Source organism: Sarcophilus harrisii, chromosome 1 (assembly GCF_902635505.1).
Source record: "Sarcophilus harrisii chromosome 1, mSarHar1.11, whole genome shotgun sequence".
NCBI classification, from domain to species: Eukaryota; Metazoa; Chordata; class Mammalia; order Dasyuromorphia; family Dasyuridae; genus Sarcophilus; species Sarcophilus harrisii.
The window spans coordinates 465,022,260-465,048,861 of record NC_045426.1 but is presented as its reverse complement, the minus strand read 5'-3'; the positions used below and the strand labels follow the sequence as shown (position 1 = coordinate 465,048,861).

General features: G+C 33.0%; 1 protein-coding gene across 7 annotated transcripts in view; it reads left to right on the top strand.

The window, feature by feature from the left end:
• The window catches only part of LOC100926624, a 199,215-nt gene that overhangs the window by 31,911 nt on the left and 140,702 nt on the right, over positions 1-26,602 (top strand). For 5 of the 7 annotated variants that reach the window (XR_004230940.1, XR_004230941.1, XM_031946380.1 and 2 more), the window contains exon 4: positions 14,273-14,758. The exons of the other annotated variants lie outside the window; for them this stretch is intronic. Coding sequence is in view for 3 of the 5 variants with exons in the window: in XM_031946380.1 (XP_031802240.1) it covers positions 14,275-14,758 (484 nt within the window). In the remaining 2 variants the exon portion in view is untranslated. The remainder of the gene's footprint in view (positions 1-14,272; positions 14,759-26,602) is intronic. 7 annotated transcript variants of the gene reach the window in all.

The window sequence follows — 26,602 nt, the reverse complement described above, 5'->3', positions numbered from 1 at the left end:
TGAAAGGAATGGCAATCCACTCTAGTATCTCTGTCAAGAAAAATCCCAAATAGGGTCACAAAAAGTTGGCTGCAATTGAAAATGACTGATCAACCACAAAAGATTACAGACTCTTCTCACTTTCCTCATCTGTAAAATGATAAGATTGGATTAGCTATTCTCTAAGGTCCCTTTCATACCTATTATCAATCCTAAGATCTGTTGGCTCCTATCAATCTCTTCTTTTCTTCTAGTCTTCTATCTAATCATGGGTGACCCTGTCTTTAACAATCTTTAAGATTCCTTAAGAACTAAGGTTTCCCTTTCTTTTCATCTGCATGGTTGTCAATCTCTGCTTGCAAATTGGATTTATTTAGTCTGAAGTATCTTTATTTGACCTATCAACATGAATTAAGTCACTTTTTTGTCCAAAGCTATGTGGTTCACTGCCTTTCATTATTTCACCTTTCTTTATAGTCCCTTCTTGCAGTACTGATGAGAGAAGCTCTTAACAGTGCCAGCTGCAATGTCTAATTTCAAGATGGAACTCTGACAATTCCTTTCCTTAATCTGCCTGTATTTCTCTCTAAAAAGGGCACTAACTACCCTGAAGTATATTTGATGTGCAAACCATATGGCTCACATATCTCGTTTTTAACATCTTAACTAACTCTGTGTCTCTGTCCTGCCTATGGGCATCCATGTCAGGGCTGTCTTCTTCAATTAACTGCAGGGTACAAGGGAAAAACTATTATGTCTATATAACATTACAGCAGCTTCTAGTTGGGGATAACCTCAAAGAAAACTTGGAAATGAATAAAATTGGTTTAAAGTTACCTCAACTTCCCCAGTCTGGATTAGTACCAAATAATCTCTTCATCTCTTCCCCCAGGCATCTAAATGTTCTCATGGATCCTTCCTTGATAAAAAATTTATTTTTAGTATAGAATCTGAAACTGATTCACATTGAGGCTAAAATTGATAATAGCATAAATTATTTTCTCTTTCCCTTGATATATGTGCTTTAATGTGGACATTTTAAGTCAAAGGAATGGAGACCTAAGGGTAAAAATCACATGGATAAAGGGAGGTATTTATGAATATGGAACATGAACTTTCCTAGTACCTTTGAAATAGCACCATGTGAAACTGCATGTTAAGACTGCTTCTGACTTAAGTGTAATGCTGGCCCTAATCCTTAACATGCACTGTGGACAAATAGAACAATCCTAGAATAGTGAATGCTAAAACGCATTTCCTAGATCATCTGATCTAACCTTTACATTTTAGTGAAAAGGAAATTCTGTGAAAACAATATTAATTGTGTTTGTAGATGAAAGGAAGCTGGGCAATGGGGACTTGGATAAGTCATCAATAGGTCAGTTTATTTTATGAAGCACCTGCTGTTTATAGGATTCTGTGTTGGGAGTCTGTTTTATGAAGGTAGTCATTAGAATATCAAGAAATTTACAGTTTAATGAGAGAAAAGTCATATGTCCAAATAACCAAGATGTAATAAACAGAGTAATTAATGTAATTAATGCAAATTAAAGGTCCAGGTAAAGTATAATGATAAATTTGACAGAAAATAAAAACCATATTTGCTTCAGATTTAGGGCAGGGGAGAAGGGCACATCATGATCATCAGGGAAAGCTCCATGAAGGATACAGTACTGGGGTTAGGCCCAAAGATGTAACCAAAACATTAGCAAGCTAATAGATTCATTATACCTGCCTAGGCTGAAGGCAGAGTTAGAAATCAGAGGTGGAAGTTGTAGATTAAATAATATTTGATGGAAGTTGCAGATTAAATAATGTTTGATGTAAAAGAAAGCTTTTTTAAAAAAAAATCAGAAGTGTCTAAAAGAAAAATGGGACAACTAGGTAGTGAAGTGAATAGTGTCCCATGCTTGGAATTAGGAAGATCTGCGTTCAAATCCAACTTTTGGTATTTACCAGCTGTGTGATGCTGAGCAAGTCACTTTATCTTGCTTGCCTCAGTTATTTCATCTACAAAAATAGGGTAGGAGAAAGAAATGGCAAACCAGTGCAATATCTTTGCTAAGAAAACCCTAAATCAAGTCACAAAAAGTCAGATATGACTGAAACAGCTGAACAACAATAACAAAGTGAAATGGATTGTTCTATGTGGTAAATGAAAATCCCTGATGAGGTCTTGAAGCAGAGGATGATGTTTAGAAGTTCCTTCTAATTCTTAGATATTATGAAAGTTCATGTAGTGGATGTCAGTCAAGATCTCCAAAGACTAGAAGATGGGTTATGCTGAATAAAATTCAATTTAATGGAGATAATAAATGGAGTTCAAAAATCAACTTCATTTGTTAGAATGAGGAAACTGATTAGACAACTGTTTCTACTTTTAAAAAATGGGGAATGTTAGTAGATTGTAGTTTTACATCAGGCAACTGTGTGACATCATAGACAAAAAAGCACATACTACTCTAGTTTCCATTAAAAAAGAAATAACATCCAGAAAGAAACAGGTGATAATACTGTTCTAAATGTCTTACTCAGCTCAGACCCACATAGTATTGAGTATAGTTCTTTGTGCCATATTTTAGGAAGGACAAATAAAATATGGAGTATATATGCAATAAGGCAGTCATAATAGCAAAAGAACTGGAGACAGACATTTGTTAAGTGTTCATGATGTGTCCAGACCTGGGCCTGGGAATAAATATACCTATGAATACTAAGTAAAAAATGCAAATGGTTGCTGCCTTCAATTTACCTAGGTTTTACTAGGGATGGAGATGAATGTGGGAATTCAAGAGGTATATAGATGAAAGAATATAAAATATAAAGAAAGTAGTGAGATAAATCAGTTAATCCCAAAAATTAGGAACAAATATCCTCAAATATCCTACTACCCAGTCAAATGGACCCTAAATCTTTTTTTTTAATGACCACATGAAGTCACAGCCAAAAAAAGAATTTCCATGAATTATTTTGTTTATCTGAGTTAATTAGAATATAGTCATCTCTCTATTTTATACATACTTACCACCCTTTCTCTGAGAACTCATACTGACTTGATTTATCTCCCCCCCAACACATAAGCTTTTCCAATTAATGTTTTGCTCATTCATTCATCAATGAACATATATCATTTAGATGCCTTCCATAATCCATATTCTATTAAGTACTGGTGATACAAAGACAAAATGAAATAATCCCCTTTTAAAGATATTTTCATTCTGTTTGTTAGTGTGAAAATATGAATATGAATATATATATAAAAGCAAAATATATACAAAATTATTTGAAATTGTAATTATTCCCACAATCATTCCTTCTCACTGATTAATATCTTTCTACTAACTCCTTTTCTGCTTCCTATAGACATGCTAAAGTTTCTTCACATTTCCTCCCCCTTTCTCTCTCCTATCTTTCTATCAACCCCACAAGATTTCATATCTCTTTCCTATCACAACCAAACTCTTAGAAAAAGCAGAAAAAAAACTTATGATTTCCATTTCCATTACTATCATTTTTCAAACCTTGGAATTTGGCTTCTGAATTCCTCATTTAACTGAAATTACTGTCTCTGAGGTTATCAACAATTTCTCACTTGCTAAAAACTCAATGACCTTTTCTTTAAACTCATTCTTTTTGGCTTCCTTTTAGGACTCATTGCTATTGACCACTCTATACTCCTGATTACTAAACTCTTGCCTGGTTTTTCATGATGGATTTCTCATTATTCTCCTCTTAACTATTTAGTTCCTCTTTCTACATCCAGTCTCATTTTCTGGACAATCATTCATGTCCTTTCTTCTAACAATGGGTAAATGTCAAAAGTTCTGTCCTGGAATCTTATCTCTAAACTCTTGTCTTGGTCATTACATTAATTTGCATGAGTTCAAATGTCTCTCTGCTGATGACCCCAAGATCTCTATATCCAGCCTTACCTTATCCTATGAAGCAGTTGCACATCAACAATTTGTACTTTTCCAAGAGTATAGCGCATATATATATATGTGTATGTGTCTGTGTGTATATATACATATGTGAATTCCACTATCAACTTTCCAGTGACTTAGTTTTATAACCTCCTTGTTGTCAACTCCTCATTGTCCCTTTTCCCATATATTGAATCAATTTCCAAGCCTTGTTGATTCTACTTTCACAGAACATCCCTTTTATCCTTCCTTTGTTCTCTAACTATATGACCGTGACCTTAATTAAGACCCTCTTCATCTCTCCTCTACTCTATTATGTATACATTTTAAATTATGTCCCTAAAATATATTTCTCCCTTCTATAATCCATTCTCCACCAAGTTACCAAAATGACTTTTTTTGAGCAAAGGTCTGACGAGGCTCCTCTCCATTTGATTCCATTATCTCTGAAATGTAATGTATATTGTTACTTGATATTTAAGTATCTTCATCACTTGACACTGACTTATTTTTTTCAGAATTATTTTATTTGATTTCCCTTTATGTATGCTACAATCCAGCCAAAACAATCCCACTTGCTATTCTTCAAATATGACAATGCTCATCACTATACCTTTTCACAAACTTTTCATTCCCTATGTACTTGTTATTTACTTCAGTCTTTTATAACACCAGATTTCTTTTCAGGCTGTATTCAAGAGCCATGACCTGTGATAGTCCTTTCTATTAGTGACTATTGGTCAGTCATCCAGTTGTATCCAACTCTTCATGACCTAAAATGAGGTCTTCTTGGCAAAGATACTAGATTGGTCTGCCATTTCCTTTCCAGTGCTTAAGGTAAACATTAAGGTAAAATTAAGCAAATTTCCTAGTGGATGTGTGAGGTGCGATTTAAACATAAATCTTCCTAAATCTAGGATTCAACATTCTATTTACTATTTGAGTGCTTATTGATTTATTGGTTAATTACTCTCTGAAAGGACATTAACAATAAAGTTAGAGAGGTCAAGAGAGTCCTACTCACCATGGAAGCATATTTAAAACCTTTTTTTAGTGTGTTTAGAAATGTTAAGAGATCCATATTCCATTATAGTTCTATAAGAAATAATTAGCAGGATGATTTCACAGAGGCCTGGAGAGATTTATATAAACTGATGCCAAGTGAAGTAAGTTGAATCAAGAGAACACTGAACACAGCCACAAGATTATGTGATGATCAATCTGATACACATAGCTCTTTTCAACAATGAGGTGTTCTAATGGACTTGTGATAGAGAGAACCATCTGCACCTATAGAGAGGACTATGGGGACTGAGTGCGGATAACCACATACTATTTTCAGGTTTTTTTGTTGTTTGCTTGCATTTTGTTTTCCTTCTATCTTTTTTCCCCTTTTTTGATCTGGTTTTTCTTATCTTCATGGTAAATGTGGAAATACGTAGAGAAGGATTGTACATGTTTAAACTGTATTGGATTACTTGCTATGTAGGGGAGAAGGTGGGGAGAGAAGAGGGAGAAAAAAATGGAACACAAGGTTTTGCAAGGGTGAATGTTGAAAAACATTTTTTCATATATTTTGAAAATAAAAAGCTGCAATTTAAAAAATTTAAAAAGAAATCCATATTCAATATGAAGTCTCTTCAACATCTTGGGAAGGGGATTAAGAGAGAAATTTGACTTTCCAAAGTTACCAATGATATCTTAATTTCCAGGTCTTAACATTTTTTCTCAAATCTTTTTTAACTTTTCTGCAACTTTTGACATTATGATTCCCTAAATACTCTTCTTTTTAGGCTTTTGTGACAGTATTTTTTAACCTTTCCTACCTCAGTGTTCCTTCTTAATTCTCTATTCACTAATCTCATATCATCCAAAATTCCACCGCAAGCCCTCTTCTCTCTCTCTACTTTTTAATTAGAATCTCATCAGCTCCTGAGGATTCAATTATCAATAATACTATGCTGTGGATTCTTAAAGTTCCTTATCCGATACTCCTTACCTATCTGCTGATCTCTAGTTTTGTATTTCTAACTGCCCATTGGACTTTGGGAAGTAGACATCCTATAGATGTTTAAAATTCAACATGTCCAAAACTGAGTTCATTATTTTTCTCCTATACTCTTTTCTCTTTCTTGCTTTTGTTATTATAGTTTTTCATTCAACCTAGTTGTTATCCTTAAGTCTTTAACTTTCTTTCCTCTCATATTATCTGTTGACAAATCCTGTTAATTTTACCTTTGTCATATCCTTTATATGTACCTTATTTCCCTCCTCTGTCATTGATACCACCTTTGTAGAGTCCCTAGACCTAGAGTAATATGCAGACCACTGCCTAGAATCTGTTGGGCAGTCTCCCTGCCTCCCCTGCCCTTTCCCACTCCAGTACACCCTCCACTCAACTTCAAAGTAATCTTCCTAAAATACCTACCAACTTATGTTGTCAACCCTCCAATTCAATGAACACTAGTGATTTCCTATTATCTTCAGGATCAAATATAAAGTCTTCTGTTTGGACTTCAAAGTCCTGCATAATGTGTTCCATCTCAGACCTTTACAATGTTTATATGTTATATTGTATCTCATACTCTGCAATTCAATGACATTGTTCTTTTACTATTTGTCTCAAAAGATCTCCATCTTCTGACTGGGGATTTTTACTGGTTATTACCCAGGCTTTGCAAATAATACTTTGCCTCTTAATCTATGCCTCCTGTCCTTTGAGAGTTCTTCCAAATTTTAGCTAAATTAACTTCTAAACGAAGTCTTTCTCAATTCCTCTTAACTCTTGATTATTTGTTACTTCCTATTTTTCCTACATATAATTATTATTTAATATATAATTATATGTATATAATATATAATCATTATATTATTTCTTTATAATTATTACTTAATAATTATAATTACTTACTATCCTATATATAATTCCTATTTATCCCATCTATAATTTGTTTTATATATTTATTTGTATGTTTTCTCCACTAGATTCTGACCTCCTTGAAATTACAAATTGTCTTCTGCCTTTCTTTCTATCCCCAGGGTTTACTTAGTACCATGAATGAAAAGAAGCAGGCATTTAAAATTGTTTATTGACTGACTGTGACACTTGCTTTTTTACTATTCCTCACACAAGACACTCTATCTCCTAATTCTATCCTAATTCCATGCATTTTTACTGTCATTTCATGAAGAAAAAAGTTATTGAAAAGTGCAGTTTCAATTATTATAGTCATTGTAAAAACTGCTTGAAAGGGTTCAAAACATGGGATTTCTTTTTCAATGACACATAGACTAGTTTGTTCTTATTTAAGATCAGTTTGAAATGTTGGCTTTCCTAAATAAAATGTGTTCATATGATTTCAAATCAAATCCTTCCTTTTTCTTTTATATTGAAGTGTAACTGAATCATCAATCAGAGAAAGGCCAAAACTACAAGCCTGGGATCTGTAATGCTTCTTTCCATGAAGACATTCAAACACTTTCGATCACTTTAGATGGTTTTACTAACACAAGTACACTTCATCTTGTGAAAGTGATCTCCAAACACCTCCTTCTGGCAGCCCAAGAGCTCCGTGCAGGCCTCTCTGCTGTGTGCTTTTGTCAACAATCTCTAAAAACTCAGAAATTCTTTACTTTAATATTTAGCTTCTGTGGAGCATGAGATACCTTTTTTAGAGGATTGTTGCTAATGATTACCCAGTTTCTACTATAATATTTCCCTTCACTTTATGCTTCCCATTATCCTTTAGTCCCAATGGCAGGGATCCTTTTTTTTTCCCTACCAGTGTCATCTTTGATGGAAAGCTGTCTCTTGTAGTTTTATGAATTCAGTGCCAAAGGAATAAAGAAATCTCAAGTGGGTCATCCATGGATGACTAGCTGCTCAAAATGTTTGTTACTCATTTAAACTCTGAAGGTCGCAAGGAAGCAAGTAGTTATTTCTGTACCTGAACTCTCCTTTGAATAACTGCAGTAGTTTAAACAATTTGGGAAATGCGATACATTCATGTCATCAGAGTGTATTGCCAGCTTGGTCTTGCTTCTATCCTGAGATAAAATTTATTAGTTCAGATATTTGTCACCCTGCTTTCAAACTTCAAGGGCAGGGAATTCTTTACTTCTCTGATTCCTTGATCTGTTCAGTATTCTTAATTTGTGTGCTTTGTGTCAAGACAGAATCTTTTCCCAATTCTTATAAAGTACATTTCTTTCTTTTTTTTTAAGCAAGTAAGGTAATTTTCTTGGTATCTGGCAGTACTTCTTCATGTTTCCCTCACTTTAGCTTTGATGATTAGCCAATTATTTTGTTTTTTAAATATCCTATAACAGATTTTTATGTCTGTCAGTTTTTCATTTGTTTCATCAGAACTTTTTCTTTTTCTTCACATTTGTAAATTTTTTGTTCTTAAGAAGTAGAAAGTCATCTTTTTTCATATACATTTAAAACTCAAGTCATTCTTCAACCACAAAATTTGTTTTGTAACATTTTCTTAGTATAACACACTATATTTTTCTTTTGAAATTGCTGTACAAAAGACCACATTTCACTTTGCCAGAAGATAAGAACCCCTTATACAAACCACCATTATCTGGTAATCCTTGGGGTTTCTTTAATGAGAATCTTTCATCTATCTGGCATTGTAATGGAATAAGATTATTCCATGTGTCAGAACTAACCATATACCTGAAGCTACATTTTAAGGCCTGAAACTTTATTCAAAACTTTTTTTTGAAGAAGTTATTTTTATGATGAATTACATATTTCATTTTACCCGCCTTTTAACAAGAATTTACTCAGTTTTTTCTTAACAGTTCAATTATGGATTTAGGATATCCCAAAAAAGATCAATTATATTGTGCAGTAAAACTACAGGGCCTGCTGACATTCTAGAATAATAGATTATTCTAATAGAATCAACTATCACAGGTAAGAGGGCCTTCAGATAAATGACACAGTGGAGAGAGTCCTTGGGTGTGGAGTCAGGAAGGCCTAAGTTTAACTCTAGCCTCTAACACTTATTAGCTTTGTGACATTGAACAGGTCATTTTAATCCTTTGTCTTACTTCAGCTGTAAAATGGGGAAAATAATGCCACCTATGCCACCTACCTCCTAGGATTGTTGTGAAGATCAAATAAGATAATAATTGTAAAGCACTTAGCATGGTGCTTGATCTATACATAGTAAATACCATATAAATGTTATTTTTTTTTAGCTTAACTAATTTACTTTATAGACTTAAGAAAACTGAGGACCAGATATATTAACTATTTTTTTTTCAAAATTACATAGCAAAAAAATATGAAAACTAGAATTGGAAATTAGGTTCACTGATTTTGAGTCCAAGAGTCTTTCCATTAACGTTTTAAAAAGCTAAGTTACTAAGTTCATCAAGGCTAGAAAGGCCTTGATTATTGTGTCATATGTATCTAACCCATTCCACTGATCCACCACTCTTATTTCTTAGCCAGTACCAAATGGTTTTGATGAGTGTTGTTTTATAATATATAGGTTTGATACTGCTAAGCCATTTCTTTTATTGTTTTAATAATGTTTGTGTTTTATTGCAAAAGATATTGGAGAGGTTTGCCTTTTCCTTCTCCAATGTATCATCTTTTGTCACAACTCTGTACTATGAACTGTCCATCTGGCATAATCCTGCACAGCACAGCTCATGGTTTCTTTGAGCTACCTAAGCCTCTCTGCCACAACAAAGCCAGAAGGGACATATTAAGCTTACATCCCATTAAAAAACACTCACCAAATCTCTTATCCTTACTAAGAAATGATTTTTTAAAACATAAATGTAAAGTTCAAGTTTGTCTATTAAATTTCATTTTGTTAGGTTTATCCTAGCATTCTAGCTTATTTCTTAATATTCTAGCTCGTCAATACTTTTTGACTTGCATTCTCCAATTGATAAATGGTCAAAGGATATAAACAGACAATTCTCAGGTGAAGAAATTGAAACTATTTCTAGCCATGTGAAAAGATGCTCCAAGTCATTATTAATCAGAGAAATACAAATTAAGACAACTCTGAGATACCACTACATACCTGTCAGACTGGCTAGAATGACAGGGAAAGATAATGCAGAATGTTGGAGGAGATGTGGGAAAACTGTGACACTGATACATTGTTGGTGGAATTGTGAATACATCCAGCCGTTCTGGAGAGCAATTTGGAACTATGCTCAAAAAGTTATCAAACTGTGCATACCCTTTGATCCAGCCATGTTACTACTGGGTTTATATCCCAAAGAGATTATAAAGAAGGGAAAGGGACCTGTATGTGCATGAATGTTTGTGGCAGCCCTCTTTGTAGTGGCTAGAAACTGGAAACTGAATGGATGTTCATCAATTGAAGAGTGGCTGAATAAATTGTGGTATATGAATATTATAGAATATTATTGTTCTGTAAGAAATGACCAGCAGGATGATTTCAGAAAGGCCTGGAGAGACTTACATGAACTGATGCTGAGTGAAATGAGCTGGACCAGGAGATCATTATATACTTCAACAACAATACTATTATATGATGATCAATTCTGATGGATGTGGCCCTCTTCAACAATGAGATGAACCAAATCAGTTCCAATAGAGCAGTAATGAATTGAACCAGTTACACCCAGGGAAAGAACTCTGGGAGATGACTATAAAACACTACATAGAATTCCCAGTCCCTCTATTTTTGTCGTCCTGCATTTTTGATTTCCTTCAGAGGTTAATTGAACACTATTTTAAAGTCCAATTCTTTTTGTTTGGACTGTTTGGACATGTACACATATATTGTATTTAACTTATACTTCAACATATTTAACATATATTGGTCAACCTACCATCTGGGGGAAAGAGTGGGGGGAAGAAGGGGAAAAGTTGAAACAAAAGGTCTTGCAATTGTCAATGCTGAAAAATTACCCATGCATATATCTTACAAATAAAAAGCTAGAATAAAAAAAACAAAAAATAATTTTTGGCTTGATTGCATCCAATGTATTAGCTTTGCATCATTTTAATAGATAATGACATCAGTGAAAGTATGACTGAAATGATCAGATTCATTCTGTTTTTTTAAATTGATCTTATTTACAGTTAGTTGATTTTATCCTGTTACTGCCTAAGTCATCATTCTTTGTGTCTTAACTTCAAAAGTTAAGTTCAAAAGCTGAGTTCAAAAACTCATCTGTCCTGTAATGAGATTTAGAGATCCAAGTCTGCTACTAATCACTATTATAATTTTGCCTCAAGAAAATTTTCATACTTGAGGAATGTGGATAGACACTAGGGAGTCAGGTTTAGTATTTTTATACTCTCAAGCTTTCCTTCAAATTTATTTGGTTTGTTACCCAAAGAGGGCCTGTTCACTATTTTTAACCTTGTAGGCAGACCCAAACAATGAACGTTTCTTAGTTAGAGAAGGAAAGGAGGGAGTTGTTGTTAGCTTCTCATTCCCAATTTCTAATAAATCATAATATTATTTCTCCATGCCTCAGATTTCTAATCAATAATAACAATTTTGTCATTCATGGTATCAACTCTTTTCATCAATTATAACTCATTCCCTCCCTATGAAGTTCTGTATTCCATTTTGCATGCTGCAAAACTATAAAAGAAGAGTTGTTCCCATCAGTTAGAGATTTAGCTTTGTTAATAAATTGATTGTGTTTGGAAATTTAAGCCTCAGTTTATCTTAATAATAATTACATGATTCAAAAATAGGATTAAGAACAGATTTTCCAGGATATTTTTCTAGAGACTTTATTCAAAGTTGACATTATACTGTGAATCACTCCTTTTTGGATCAACCTGTTTAGATTCATCTAATTATGCCATTAGCTCACCCACATTTCTCTTTATTTTCTATAAGAACACATTTAGAGACATTGTCAGATGCTGTATTGATGTTGGGTAAATTTTAAGCATTCTCTTTATCAGTATAGCAGCACTGCCAAAAAATAAATTAACTCGGTTTGGCCTTGCCTAATTTTGATACTCCATCCTCTCTTTGTCTTTGTAATCATTGCTTCCTCTTATAAATGTTTACTCGTCATTAATTTAATAATACCTTCTAAATTTCACCATTAATAGAGGTCAAAATTCTTTTTATAAATATAAACACAGAATTACATTTTTTGGCAATATGGTTAAACAGAAGAATAAACTTCCTGACGAGTAAATAAGCATTCAGTGTCTAATGAATAGTTTATTTATATGAACAAGAATTACAATTGCTTTTCTTTAAACATTTGGAAGAGATGGCTCCCAATTTCCCTTAAAGAAATGATCTCAATTCATTGATCACTTTTCATAGCTTTAAACTCTGTGATCCTAACATAAAAGCATTTTGATTTTATTTTCTATTTTATTACATTTGTTTTTTCTATAATTGTCCAAATTATTTTATTTTGTATTTTATTGATGTTTTTCATTATAGCAATCATTTCCCAATATTATTCTCTTATCATCATTAATATTTCCTTATACTAAAAAAGGCAGTGATATGTGTGTTTATTGTGTGCGTGTATATGTGTGTGTGTGATACAGAGACAGAGGACTTTTGACAGTTGACAAGCATAATCTCCAAACTCTTAAGAAACAGGAAAATATTTTATCACCTATCTTTAGAATGAAGATTGGTTATTAACATTAATCTAGTATCTTAGTACCTTTTATTATTTTTGTTTTCATATTAATGTATCATTGTATATATTGTTCTTCTGATAATACTTAGTTGTATATTAGTTCATAATGATCTACCCATGTTTTTCTTATTTCCTCCTACTTGTTAACTTATGGCATGATAATATTTCATTAACACAGACATATCCCTTATTTAGCCAGTCTACTGAAAAAAGTGTTGCAAATATTTTGGTATAGTTGGGATTTTTCTTTCTGGGTTTGCCTCCTTGGCATGCATGTTTAGGAGAGAGAATCACTATGTAAGGATAGGTGAGTGACTTTTGCATGTAATTCCAAATAAGTTCTCAGAATGAAGTCATCAATTCATAGATCAACCAAAAATTAATTTGCTGTTTCCATAGCCCTTCCAACATTGATTATTTTTGTCTTATCTTCTCTGCCAATTTGAGAAAGGATTTTTTTCTATGACTAAATTATAATTCCTGTGTGCTGGTTAAAGGGAATAGTAAAATTGTTAATCAGACTAGTGCTAGCTTTACAGTTATATTAAGTTATATTAAAGTCAATTAGAATAAAAAAATAAGTTTTGTTTGCATAACCTTAAGCTGGGTCATAATAGGTGATGATTGAATTGTTTTGTTGATTTTTTAAATTTTTAAATTTTTCCAGCAAAGGGGAAAAAAAGACTTCTGGAATATGAAAATTTTTGTTTGATAATCACAGATTTTATTAATTAGGGCATATTTTTAATGACACAAAAAGAGAAACCATGCTGCCCTGAGACATTTGCTTAAATTGGGTGATTTTTAGTTATAGATGGTGCATTACTGTGAGTAACTTTAATCTTGATATAATTACCATGTGTGAATTTATATGCCTGCACCTTTTGGCAAGTTATTTATCAATCTTATTTGAGGTTTTTGTACATGTAAGCAGTCAAGCATTGCTAATTGCATTGTAATTAACTCTAAAATCTCTTTTGTCTGGTGAAATTTGTTAGATAATTTACAATAACAATTCTATAAATAATTTAATTTGTGTGTGTTTATGTGTGTGTGTATGATAGAGAGACATTCAGAGAGAGATTCAGAGTCCCACACACCCCAAAGAACATATGAGAATGTCTTATTTGACCCTTTGCAAATAAAAAGATGGGATATTTATACTGTCCTTTAAAAACTGAACCCTGCTGACATAGAAGTATAATAGACTAGACCCACATGATCTCTTGATATTTACTGGTGCTCCAATAAGATTTTTAACTATTATCCAGATGACTAGAACCTTGAATGGATTTTCATAAAGAAAAGTTCAGAACTCTTGTTTCTAATACTATTTGTGAATTCTATTTATGAAATATATATAAATATTATGAAGTAGAATATGAAATATATTCTATTCATGAAATAATCCACTCTGATTCTTGGAAGTAAAATTTTGGCAGAGAATTTATATAAAATCAATAATGACAAGACAAAATAATTGCATTTTTTTAAAAAAGATGGATTATTTATTTAAAAGATACTTTCCTGAGGTAGCTAGTTATTATAATGGATAGAGCAGCAACCCTGAAATTAGGAAGATCTGAGTTCAAATCTGATGTCAGACACTTAACACTTTCTAGCTATATGACCCTGGGCAAGTCCTTTAGCCCCAATTGCCTTAGTAAATTAAAAAAAAAAAAGCTTTCCTTATATCATATTGTTGTTATTGTCATTTTCCATTTTCTTAGTTATGAACTCTACTAAAGAAAATACATTCCTCAGCAATTTTCACCCTGCAAGGAAAAGGGTCTCAGATAATCCCTTTTTAAATTCATACCTGAAAAGAAATAATGTCAGTGATGACGAGAAATTCCAAGCCTACAAAAGGGTTGAAGATGATGTCGGTGTGCCAAACAAAAAAAGGAGGCTCCTTTATGAAACCCCTGGTTTACCTCCCAGCACTTCTGGTTTGGTAAGAAAAGTAGATGTTCGAAGAACATACTTACAGAAGCCACTGATATCAGAAACAACACAGCCTCAAACAGCAGACGTGATCTCACAAACTTCAGAAGACAAAAACTCCTCCCTTGCCTGGATGGATTCCCAAGATGAACAGGGAAGAAAGGAGGAAGAAAATCTATTTGGCTCTTTAAAAAAAATGATTAATGAAAACCAAGAGCTAAGGAAAGAAAATGCAAAAATGAAGCAAATACTTGTAGCACTCCAGAATTCTGGTAAGTGTGAGGAAAATGAATGCTGGAGTATATTATTTATAACTAATACTTGTATTTTGAATCCAACTATTTCCTCAGATCCCAAACTCTGAATGTCAAGAAGGACTAATAAATAAGGGATTACTCCCAGTCCTCAAGGCATCTGTCTGGACTGGGATCCTTTCTTTTATTTACCCTGTAAATAGAAGCCATCAGACATAAATTATTCCCCTCCCCCAAGTCCTTTTAGTTTTGCTCCCTTTTCATTAAATTGGGGGTGACTTGGTTTATAAACAGGAGACTAAGCCATTTTGGGGTGGGTTTTCTGATCAAGATTCTTAGAGGAAACTGGATCTCATGGCCAGTGCATTTTTCCTAACTGTCTCCTTGCCACATCCCAACAATGAAGTAATAAGGAGAAACTGGGAGCTCTAAACCCACTTCCTCATTAAAATGTCCCCAATCCTGATTGCTTTACTTTTGCCAAGGGAGATCTCATTGATGTACTGTCAGGAGGAAGAGACTGAGATTTAAAGGTCCCTGGGATGCTCACTTGGAATCTTTAGTAATCACAAGAGACAAATGACTTCAATTATTGGTTATTACTAACTTAACTAATAAATTGATTAATCAGGCTACACAGACTCTGTCTCTTATAATTTCATTCATGACAGAATATTCTAACGTTTTGATTAGAATTCCATTCGATTAAAATTCTATTAGAATTTTTCATGAATAATTCTAGATTTTCTTTTTTTTTTTTTTTAACTTCTGAGTTTGTAGCATAGCTAAGTAACACTTAAGCAATTTTCCCATATATTTCAGCCAAATGTCATCTTTGTTAGATTAGGAACCAACAATAGTGGTTACTAAATTATGATTCTCATATATATATATATATATATATATATATATATATATATTTATTTTTTTTTATCATTATGGATAACTATTCCAGGGAGAAGTGGGCTGGTCTAACCAGTTGACTACTTAAATAGCTCTAAAAAGAGATAATTTTCAGGATCAAATACATAGACATAGACATGTACACACATATATTTTATGTATCTGAGTATGAAGTGCAGAAATGAATATATCTGCAATTATAGTAATTATAACAAATAAGGTGATTCATTGTAACTGGGTTGCAATGTGTTGCTATGGAAAGCATCCTGGCTTTAGAATCAGAGGGCCTGAGATTGGATTTTGACTCTTTATGCCTTTGGGCAAATCATTTCATCTCTGTGGGGATTTTAACTATTTGTAAAAAATGAGAGGTCTAAATACCAGCTCTAAATCTATAATCATATTAGGTTCTATTGAAATTTTCTGGAGCCTAAGGATATGTAGCCTTTTGAGCCTAAATCCTAATATGTTTTTTCTTTTTTCTTTCACTCATTAATCTTGTTATTATATACCCAATGTTGAAAGTGCTGTTTTAAATGCCTGTGGGAGGTCCAAAAATAATTATGTTGCACTTGCTTTAACATAGCTCACAATATATACAAGAAGAATCACACACACACATACACACAAATACACACATATTTATATGCTTGTGCACGCACACATATACATACACAAATATATAATATTTGTTGCAAGGAATCTATTCTTTTTTTGTCTTTTTTTACAAGGGGTGAGATAAAGAAAAAAAGAATACTGTTAATTAAAAACTTTTTTTTAAATTGAGAGTTGAAGAAAAGTGCTACAGATGTGGAATATTTTTGACTTTTGAACTTTTGAAAGAAATGACTATATCATCACTTTATATAATTGTTTTACTTTGCTACAAGAGGCCTTCATGGATACTTGGATTGTAAAACCAAAAGAAATCAATAAAACTTCAAATAAAGAAACTATAACTAAAATTCAGAACAGAATATGAGTATATAAGTGGTAAAAATATTTTCGATATTATGAATTATTTTTATAAAGGTTTCCTTTATGGAAATGCCCTCTTTGAAGTAATTGAGATTAGAACATACTGATGTTTGAATGGTATAATGGATATAATGGAATAGCTCTCTCCAAAGTTATTAATGATCTTTTAATTACTAGATCTAGGAGCAGTTCCATGGCACAGTGGATAGAGTACTGGCCTGGGAGTCAGAGGATCTGAGTTCAAAAGCAGCCTCAGACACTTAACACAATGTAACTGTGCAACCCTGGGCAAGTCAACCTCAATTGCCTCACCGAGTAGATCTGATGATCTTTTTTTCAGCCCTGATATGATCCAGCTTGTCTGCTGTCTGCTGTCAACATTGTCAAATGCTGACCATTCTCCCCTTCTAGAGCTCTCTCTCCTTTCTAGTTTTTATGACACTACTCTTTCCTGGTTTACTTTGTGTTTGACTATTTCTTTTTAATCTCCTTTGCTGGCTCATTATACATATCATACCCCCAAATTGTGGACATATCTCCAAAATTCTGCCTGTTTACTTGCTCTCTTGGTAAATAACCTTAAGATCCATGCATTTAACTGTGATCTTTATGAAATGACATCTAGATTTATATATACAACCTAATTCCCTCCCCTGAGCTTTAATCTTACTACGACTCATTTTTTTGCCTTCATTGGCAGTCCAATTGTACCTTTAATAGTTCTTTTTTTTTTTTTTTTTTTTTGGCATTTGATTTATTTAATATTTCCCCCCAGTTACATTTAAAACTTTTTTTACATTTGATTTTTTTTTTTAATTTTTAAGTTCTAGGTTCTCTCCCTTATCCCTACATCCAATTAAGAAACCACAAATGAAGCTATATAATACATTTCCATAAAAGCTATGTTGTGAAAGAAAACATAGATCTCTCCCACCCTAATGAAAAAAATTCTCAAAAAAATAAAGTTCAGAGAGAGGGAGCTTCAGTTTGTTTTTAGACGTAATTAGTTCTTTCTCTGGGTATGAATAAGATTTTTCATCATAAGTTCCTTCAGAGTAGTTCATAGATCATTGTACTGTTGAGAATAGTAAAGTCATTTATAGCTGATCATCCCAGAAAATTGCTATTACTTTGTATAAAGCACATTTCACTTTGCTTTTCTTCACAAAGGACTTCCAGGTTTTGTTTATTTGTTTTTTTCTGAAAACAGGTGTTCATCATATCCCATAGAACTACAATGTTTAGTCACAAACACACCCGCATTTTATTGAGCCATTCCCCAAGTGAGGGATGTCCCCTCCATTTCCAATTTTTTTGCCCTAAGAAAAAAGCTGCTATAAATATTTTTGTATATATTGTTCATTTTCCTTTTTTAAAAATCTCTTTTGATATTCATGCCTAGTAGTGGTGTTATTAGGTCAAAGTATATGCATGAATTTATAGCTTTTGGGACACAGGTCATACATTTTGATTATTTATCAATTGGCTCTTATTTTTTATGCATTTGATCCAATTCCTTCTATATTTGAGAAATGAGGCCTTCTTAGAAAAACTTGCTTCAAAATTCTTTTTTATAATTATTATTGCTAACTATTCCCCCCACCTTTATTTTCTCTCTCCTTTCATCCTGTACCTTCTCAAAAGTGTTTTCCTATTGACTACTCCCTTCCCAACATACCCATTTCATATCACCCCCCCTCCCATATCCCTTTCCCCTCCTATTTTCCTGCAGCATAAAAAAAATTTTCATACTCTTATTGAGTGTGAATGTTATTTCCAAACTGAGCCAGTTCTGATGAGAGAGAGGTTCATTCACTCATCCTCTCTTTTCCCTCTTCCCCTCCACTGTAAAAGCTTTTTCTTGCCTCTTTTTAATAACAATTTATAACATTCACTTTTCCCTTAACCTTTCTTCCAGTGTCTTCTCTCTCATCTCTTAATTTCATTTAAAAATATTATCCCTTCCTATACAACTCATATCTATGTCCTCTGCATATATATATATATATATATATATATATATATATATATATACATTCCTTCTAACAATAATAATGACAGTGTTGATGAATTACAAGTATCATCTTACAAGTATCATCTTCCCATGTAGAAATGTAAACTTAAGTCCCTAATAATTTCCCTTTCCTGATTACCTCTTGATGCTTCTCCAGAGTCTTATATTTTAAAATCAAATTTTCCATTCAGCTCTAGTCTTTTTATAATGGATGCTTGAAAATATTCTATTTCATTGAATATCCACTTTTTCCCCTGAAGGATAATACTCAGTTTTGCTGGGTAGGTATTCTTGGTTGCAATCCTAACCCCATTGCTCTTCAGAATATCATATTCCAACCCCTATAATCCTTTAATGTAGAATCTACTAACTCTTGTGTTATCCTGATTGTGGCTTCCCTATATTTGAATTGTTTCTTTCTGGATACTTGCAATATTTTCTCCTTGACTCAGGAGTTCCAAAATCTGGCTATTATTATTTCTGGGAGTTTTCATTTTGGGATCCCTTTGAGGAGGTGATCAATGAATTATTTCAATTTCTATTTTGTCCTCTGGTTCTAAACTATCAAGACAGTTTTTCTTGATAATTTCTTGAAAGATGATGTCCATGATCTTTTTTTGATCATGACTCTAAGGTAGATCAATCATTTTAAATTATCTTTCCTGGATCTGTTTTCTACATGAGTTTTTTTTTTCCCCAATGAGATATTTCTCATTTTTCCTATTTTTTTCATTTTTCATGGTTTTGCTTTATTGTATCTTGAATTCTTACAAAGTCACTAGCTTCCATTTGCTCAATTATAATTTTTAAGAAATTGCTTTTCTCAGTGAACTTTTGTACCTCCTTTCCCAATTGGTCAATTTTGCTTTTTAAGGAATTCTTTTCCTCATTAGCTTTTTGTACTCTCTTTTGCACTCTCTCAATTCTTTTCCTAATTTTTCCTGTATTTCTCTTCCTCGATTTTCACAATTCCCTTTGAGCTCTTCCATGACTTGAGCCCAATTCTTAATTTTTTTTTGGAGGCTTTGGATGTGTAGGAGCTTTGACTCTGTTATCATCTGAATGTGTGTTATGATCTTCCTTGTCATCATAGTAACTTTCCATAGTCAGAAAATTTTTTCTGTTGTCTGATCATTTTTCTATTACTCAGCTTTTAACTCTTTATTAAAGAAGGGCTCTGTTTCCAGGGGAGGGAGTGCATAGTCCCAAGCTGTTTTTAGAGATCCTGTGAAGAACCTCCCCCAAAGTCCTTTTTTTCTATCCTAGAATTGTTAGGACTGTCCCTGCTAAAGTTGCTGGCACTGGGTCCCGGGCCAGGCCAGGTCTGGGGGGCTGTACTGGAGTGGCTTGTGTTGGGCTTGAATGCTGGACTCCCATCCTGATTTTACAGACCTTTTCTGCTGACATTCCAAATCCTCTTGTTTCTCTGGGCTGAAAGGTCTAGAAACCAAAATACTGAAGTTGATTTAGAGGTCTCTAGACCTGTATCTACTTTACTGATGGGGCCCAAGACCGGGGCCAGGGCCAGGGCCAGCATTGTGATGGTGCTTCCTGCACTGTGACTATGCACTAGGTTCCCACTCTGGTGCTATAGGCCTTTTCTAATGAACTACATTGTCTTTGACTGAAAAATGTTCTACCCTGTCTTTTTGGGGTGTTCTGATGCTCTAAAATTTGTTTAGAGCCATTATTTAAAGGAATTTGGAGTTGTTTGGTAGAAATTTGTGTGAGTTTTCTGCCTTTGCTCCATTGTCTTGATCTTGCCTCAGACCAATTTCACTTGCATACTTCAAAATTATCATTCTAAACATGTTTTAAATTCAGCATATCTAAAACCAATTCCATCATTTTACCATCAAAACTCTTAGCTTTTTCCCATCAAACTTTATTGAGGGCATCACTATCCTTTTAATTTCTCAGGTATAATTATCCTGGACTCTCTTACTCCACATATTCAATTCACTGAATTGAATCTCAAAAATCTCAAAATGTGTACTTTCACAATATCTTCCTACCTCTGATCCCTTTTCTTCATTTAATTCAGTTCTTCACTACTTTTTGTTTAGATTATTGCTTTCTAATCTCTCTTCCTGACTCAAGGTTCCCCTCCACTCTGATCCATCTAACAAACTGCTGCCAAAATAATTTTCCTTATGCCTTGATCTAACCATATAATCTTCATATGATTAGAAATAGTTTTGACTTCTTCTAAAAATCCTTATTTGTTTTTTGATCATTCAGAAATTGGGGAATGACTTATATCCTCATAAATTTGACTTGGTTCTCTGTGTATTTGAGAAATAACTACTTAATCTGAGCAATTTGCTATAAAAATTCTTTGCTGGTAATCTTGGCTGCATTGGTTCTGCAAACCTTTTTAATTTAAAGAAATGATATTATCTATTTTACTTCCAATGATCCTCTCTGTTATTTGATCATAAATTTTTCTCTTATCCATGCATCTGACTGGTAAAATTGTCCATGCTCTCTTAAATTTGCTTATACCACTCTTTGTCTAAATTAAGTACAAATTTTGATTTTATCTTAGTATACAGTGTGAAATATTATTCTATGCTTAGTTTCTACTAAATTGCTTTTCAGTTTTCCCAGAAATTTTTGTCAAGTAATGAGATCTTGTCCCCAGACTTGGATCTCTGGGTTTATCAAACATTATGTTATTATGATTGTTTACTAGCATTCAGTATGCATCTAATCTATTCCACTGATCCACTACTCCATTTCTTAGTTAATACCAGATTATTTTGGTGATTACCACTTTGTAATGTGTACCACTGCTAAACTACCTTCCTTCACATTTTTTTAAATTGGTTCCTTTACTTTTCTTGAACTTCTGTTCTTTCAGATGAATTTTATTATTTTTTTCTAAATCCACAAAATAATTCTTCCACTGTTTGGTAAATTATTTTAGGTAGAGTTGTCATTTATATTATATTTGTGAGGCCTACCCATGAGCTATTAAATATCTCTCCAATTGTCTTTATTTGTGTGAAAAGTGTTTTGTAATTAAATAATTGCTTTTATAATTGATTTATTTTCTAAGTTTGTCTTGGCAGGTAAACACTCAAGTATTTAATTTTATATGCAATTATTTTAAATGGCATTTTTATTTTTATTTGTTTCTTCTGGTCTCTGTTAGTAGCATATAGAAATGCTGATGATTTATTATGTAGGTTAATTTTATATTGTGCAACTTTGTTAATATTAATTGTTTCATTAGTTTTTAATTGATCTAGATTTTTCTTAGTATACCATTCACCTGCAGTGATAGTTTTGTTTCCTTACTGCCTATTTTTATTTCTCCAGTTTCTTTTTCTTGTCTTTTTGTTATACCTAGCATTTCTAGTTCAATATTGAATTAATAGTGGTGATAAGGAAATTCTTGCTTCAATTCCAATCTCATTAAGAAATTTTCAAGTTTATCTCTGTTACATTTAGTTTTTGTTGTAACTTTTAGAAAGCCAATGCGTATTATTTTAAGAAAGGTTTCCTTTATTTTTCTATGCTTTCTGCCATTTTTATAGAAATTGGTGTTATATTTCTTTTTAAGCTTTTTCTGCACCCACTGATAAAATTAAATGATTTTTTAAAATTATTATATGGTCAGTCATACTTACAGTGAGTGGAGTAGCCCAGCATCCCTGGCATAAATTCTACCTAAGCATAGAATATGATCTTCTGTGATATATGGCTTTATTCTCCTTGCTGCTATTTGATTTAAATTTTTTCATCAATTTTCATCAATTTGGGAAACAGGTATACAATATTCTCTCTCTCTCTCTCTCTCTCTCTCTCTCTCTCTCTCTCTGTCTTTGTCTCTGTCTTTCTCTGTCTTTGTCTCGGTCTCTCCTCTCATTCTTTGTGGTTTAGATATCAAAAGCATGTTTGTATTATGAAAGAAATTTTATGGAAAAATCCCCTTTTACCTATTTTTCTGAAATGTTTGGTAAAATTCACTTATAAATCAGTTTGGTTCTTAGGCTTCTTATTGTTATTCAATTTATTTTTCTAAGAGAGTTATTTAATTACTTTATTTCATTTTCTGTTAATTTGGGGAGGTTATATTTTTTAAAATATTCATTCATTGTACTCATATTATAGCTATTACTAGCATAAAATTGGGTAATATAGCTCCTAATAAGTTGTTTTAATTTCATCTTCATTGCTGGTGTCTTTACCACTTTTTTGAAAACTTTTTTCTTTTTTTCCTTTCTCCCCCACTGTTCATATAGGGCCCAGAGGAATATATTTTTGGATAACTGGAACCTCACAAGACATTTTGGAGTTTACAGGCTTTGATGATGCCTTAAACCCAAATCACTCTAGTTCTCATTGGTTGACCAACAATAGGATCCAGGCCAAGTCTGAGTTGGTCATTGTTTGGGCCATGATTGGCTAAGAGTGAATGCAAATAGCAACTGTTTCTATTTGGCCAGAAACTATGAGGATCTTCATTCATTCGTGTGTGTGTGTGTGTGTGTGTGTGTGTGTGTTGTGTGTATACGTGTATGCATGTATATATGTATGTGTTTGTGTTTATATGTATGCCTCTACTCACACATATACACATATACACAGTTATGGGGGGTTTTTTTGTTTATTTGTTTCTTTTTTTTTTTTAATTACTTTTTTTTTTTTAAACTAGGTAAAAAAGGCCAGTCTCTACCTCATTTTTTAGCTAGCCTTAATCACCAATTAGTTGTTCCTTGGTCAAACTGAGACCTGCTGAAGACCTTAGCTTTAAAAGGCCAAAGTCTCCCACTGCATCCAGGGCCAACTCCAGTTGTACTGAATCAATATTTTGCCACTGGATCCAGATGACTTTGGAGGAGAAGGCAAATTGGGTAATTCCTGCCTAGTCTTCCCTCACTTAAATCCAATTCACTTGCATGTGATGCCATTACTTCTCTGATGACATGATCCTCTTCAAGAATGAAGAATAAACAACAATAACAGGCCTTTCCTGACAATCACATATGTTACCTTTGGCTAGAAAATTGCTTAACACTGATTTTTTGTTTGTTCTGCTATTCCACTTTGATTTGGGAAATTATCTTAAATTTGTTTGGAGAGAAAAATGGCAGAATTCAGGTTCATTCCTGCCTTTACTCTTATCATCTTGGCTCTGTTTCCCAAGTCTGTATTTTATGGTGATATATTCTTTAGTATTTTTGTGCAACTTTTACCAAACTGTTAATTTTCTTTTGTAATTTTCTTATATCACTTTCACTTTTATTTCTTTTCCCAAATTTTCCTTTACCACTCTTATCTCTTTCTTTAGCTCTTGCAAGAATTCTTGCTGGACCTGGTCCAATTTATATATATGCATATATATAATTTTTTTCTTTTGGGCTTTACTTGTCACTATTTTTACATTATTGTCCTCTGAGTTTGTGTATTGATCTTCTTTGTCACCATTCTTTGTCAAGTTTTTTGTGTTGGTATTTCTTCATTTTTCCAAACTATTTTTTGACTTTGAACTTTATTTTAAAGTTTGGTTCTGCTCATTTGAATGGAGAAGAGACTAACTCAATTTTTTTGGCTGCTGTTTTTAGAGTTGTCTATAAATTTTGGGTGTTTCTAAAGGGGGTGTGATGCAGTGAGTAGTGTGGTCAATACTTTTTTCTGGTCTTGCTCTTTTCCTTACCCACAAAGGGTCCCTGCTTGTAGTCCTCTCTACCCTGGAATGGTTACCAGATCCCTTACTTCCCCTGCAGTGTCAAGTGTTAGTTCTCCTCTTAGATTTGGAACTGTGAACGTAGTCCCTTCTTCCTTATGACTAACTTCAAACACTTCTCTCCACCCTAGAATCATGACTCAGAACTGCAATGAAGTTGGCAAATAGCACCAAGGCCCTCACCCAGTATTAGCTCAGGGTCCCCATAATCTCATTCTGAACAGTTGTCAGACCCTTTACTATCTCTCAGCTGCTGATGCTGCTATTGCCACCTCCAGCGTCTTTTGCTGGTGCTGCCATATGTGCTCTAGGTTGACCCTAACTTCATTGTGATATATATATATATATATCTTGCTGATTTCCTAAATTGTCATTTTCAAGAAAAATGTTTCATCTCTTTTGTTGGTTATGCTACTCCAGAATTCAATTTTCTTTTCCTTTACTCTTTTTTTCACTTGCTTCTTTCTCCTTTCCTCCCTTCCTTCTTTTTTCTTTCTCTTCCTTCTCTTTCCTTTTTCTTATCTGACCTTTTATTCCACTCTCCCTCCTTCTTTTTCTTCTTTGTTTTTTCACCATGATCCTCATTGCTAGTTCTAGAATAGCATTCATATTCTCCCTAAACAGTATAATAATTAAATTTTTCTTCTTTAAGAATACTGACTCATTTCACATCTGAACATGGGGAAAAATGGGTTGATATACTCTACTGGAGTACTCAAAGGAATCTCTTTTATGTCTTTGTATTGCTTTCAACATTTTAATCAATTACTTTGATAAAGGCATATAATATATACTTTTAAAATTTATGTATGAATAAGAAGTTGATCACTAACACTTTGATTGACAGGCTCCAATAAGAAGTCAAATATGTATAAGTATGATGCAACTCTAAAAGAAGAAACTTTTTATACTTTGTATTGAGGCAATTCAGTGGTAGTGGTATTGGATACTTGTTAAACATATACATATACACGTATGTATCCGAAGTACAGTATGTTCTACTCGTGTGCTTACTCATAGGAAGATATCCAAGAGGGCATATGATGTGTGCTCCTCTCCACCTTAGAATCCAACAAATCAATGAAAAGGTTGTCATAATATTCTAGAGGCTTTAGTGTAGGTAGCATTATCATGTTCAAGTTGCATTCAAGTTCAATAGATGTTAAAAACTTAAGTTCTATTGTTTGAAAAGATCTTGCCTTGAAATAAAGAAGCTGAGAGCTTTAGGCTCTTATTTTTGGAGCTTCTATCAGTTTAGTGAGTTTGTTCTCACTACAACTGTTCAAGTCAAGATTTAATAACTACTTGTTGGAACTATACTAGAGAGAATTCCTAAACAATGTAGGTCATTAAATCCCTTCTAACTCTGATATTCTTTAATTTTATGATTCAAGTATAAGGTTCTTCCTTCATGGTATTGTGTTTTTATATGGAACAGATTAGTGCTGAAAGGAGAATAAAAATTATTTTTACATAAAGAAAAAAAATCAACTGGTAAAGGATAAAATTAATGCTTTATTTGTAGATGAATAGTTTAATAGCACTAGAAAGGTTGGGGGGGGAACTTAGATTTAATAATTTTTAAAGAGCTAAAAATATTTTTCAAAGAATATTGGTTTAAAAGAGGACAGAAAAACAACTATGAAATAAATACAAATTTTAAATCACTTTTAAAAAACAGAATGTGATGCTTCTTTTGCACCATGGAAATAGTTGGGTGAAGAGATAGAGAAAAATATTTTAATTCTTAAAAAATTACACAGTTTTCATAGGAACTAACTTAAATTGGACCTAATTGAAAATTATGGAATGGATTGATCTGCAAGACATTGTGATCCCTCAGTTCATTTACATATAATGACAGAATGATTTTTAGGGCAAAAGGATAAAACTCACAAAATAGAAATCATAATTATTGAAAACTAAGAGATCATTAAATAAAGACTCTTGGTATTATAGGGGAAATTTGCGAGTTTTTAAAGGTGAATCACCAGGTACCAAGAGGCACTAATTTGAACCATGCAAAGCAATTAAAAGAAAAAAAGGGAAGATGGGTTGCAGAAGTCTTTCTAGAGGAGAGTATGTATAAAGAAATAGCTGAGGGTTAAAGGCCAGCTTTTTCAGGGCTATATGAAGAAATGCTAGCTGACAGAAGGCCTTAGCTAAAAGATTTCTGATGAGCTGAAAAAAGACAAAAGTTCATAGAATAAGGATTTCATTGTTCACTACTACCATTTAGAACCACACATATACTTTAAGAGAAATGAAGTCT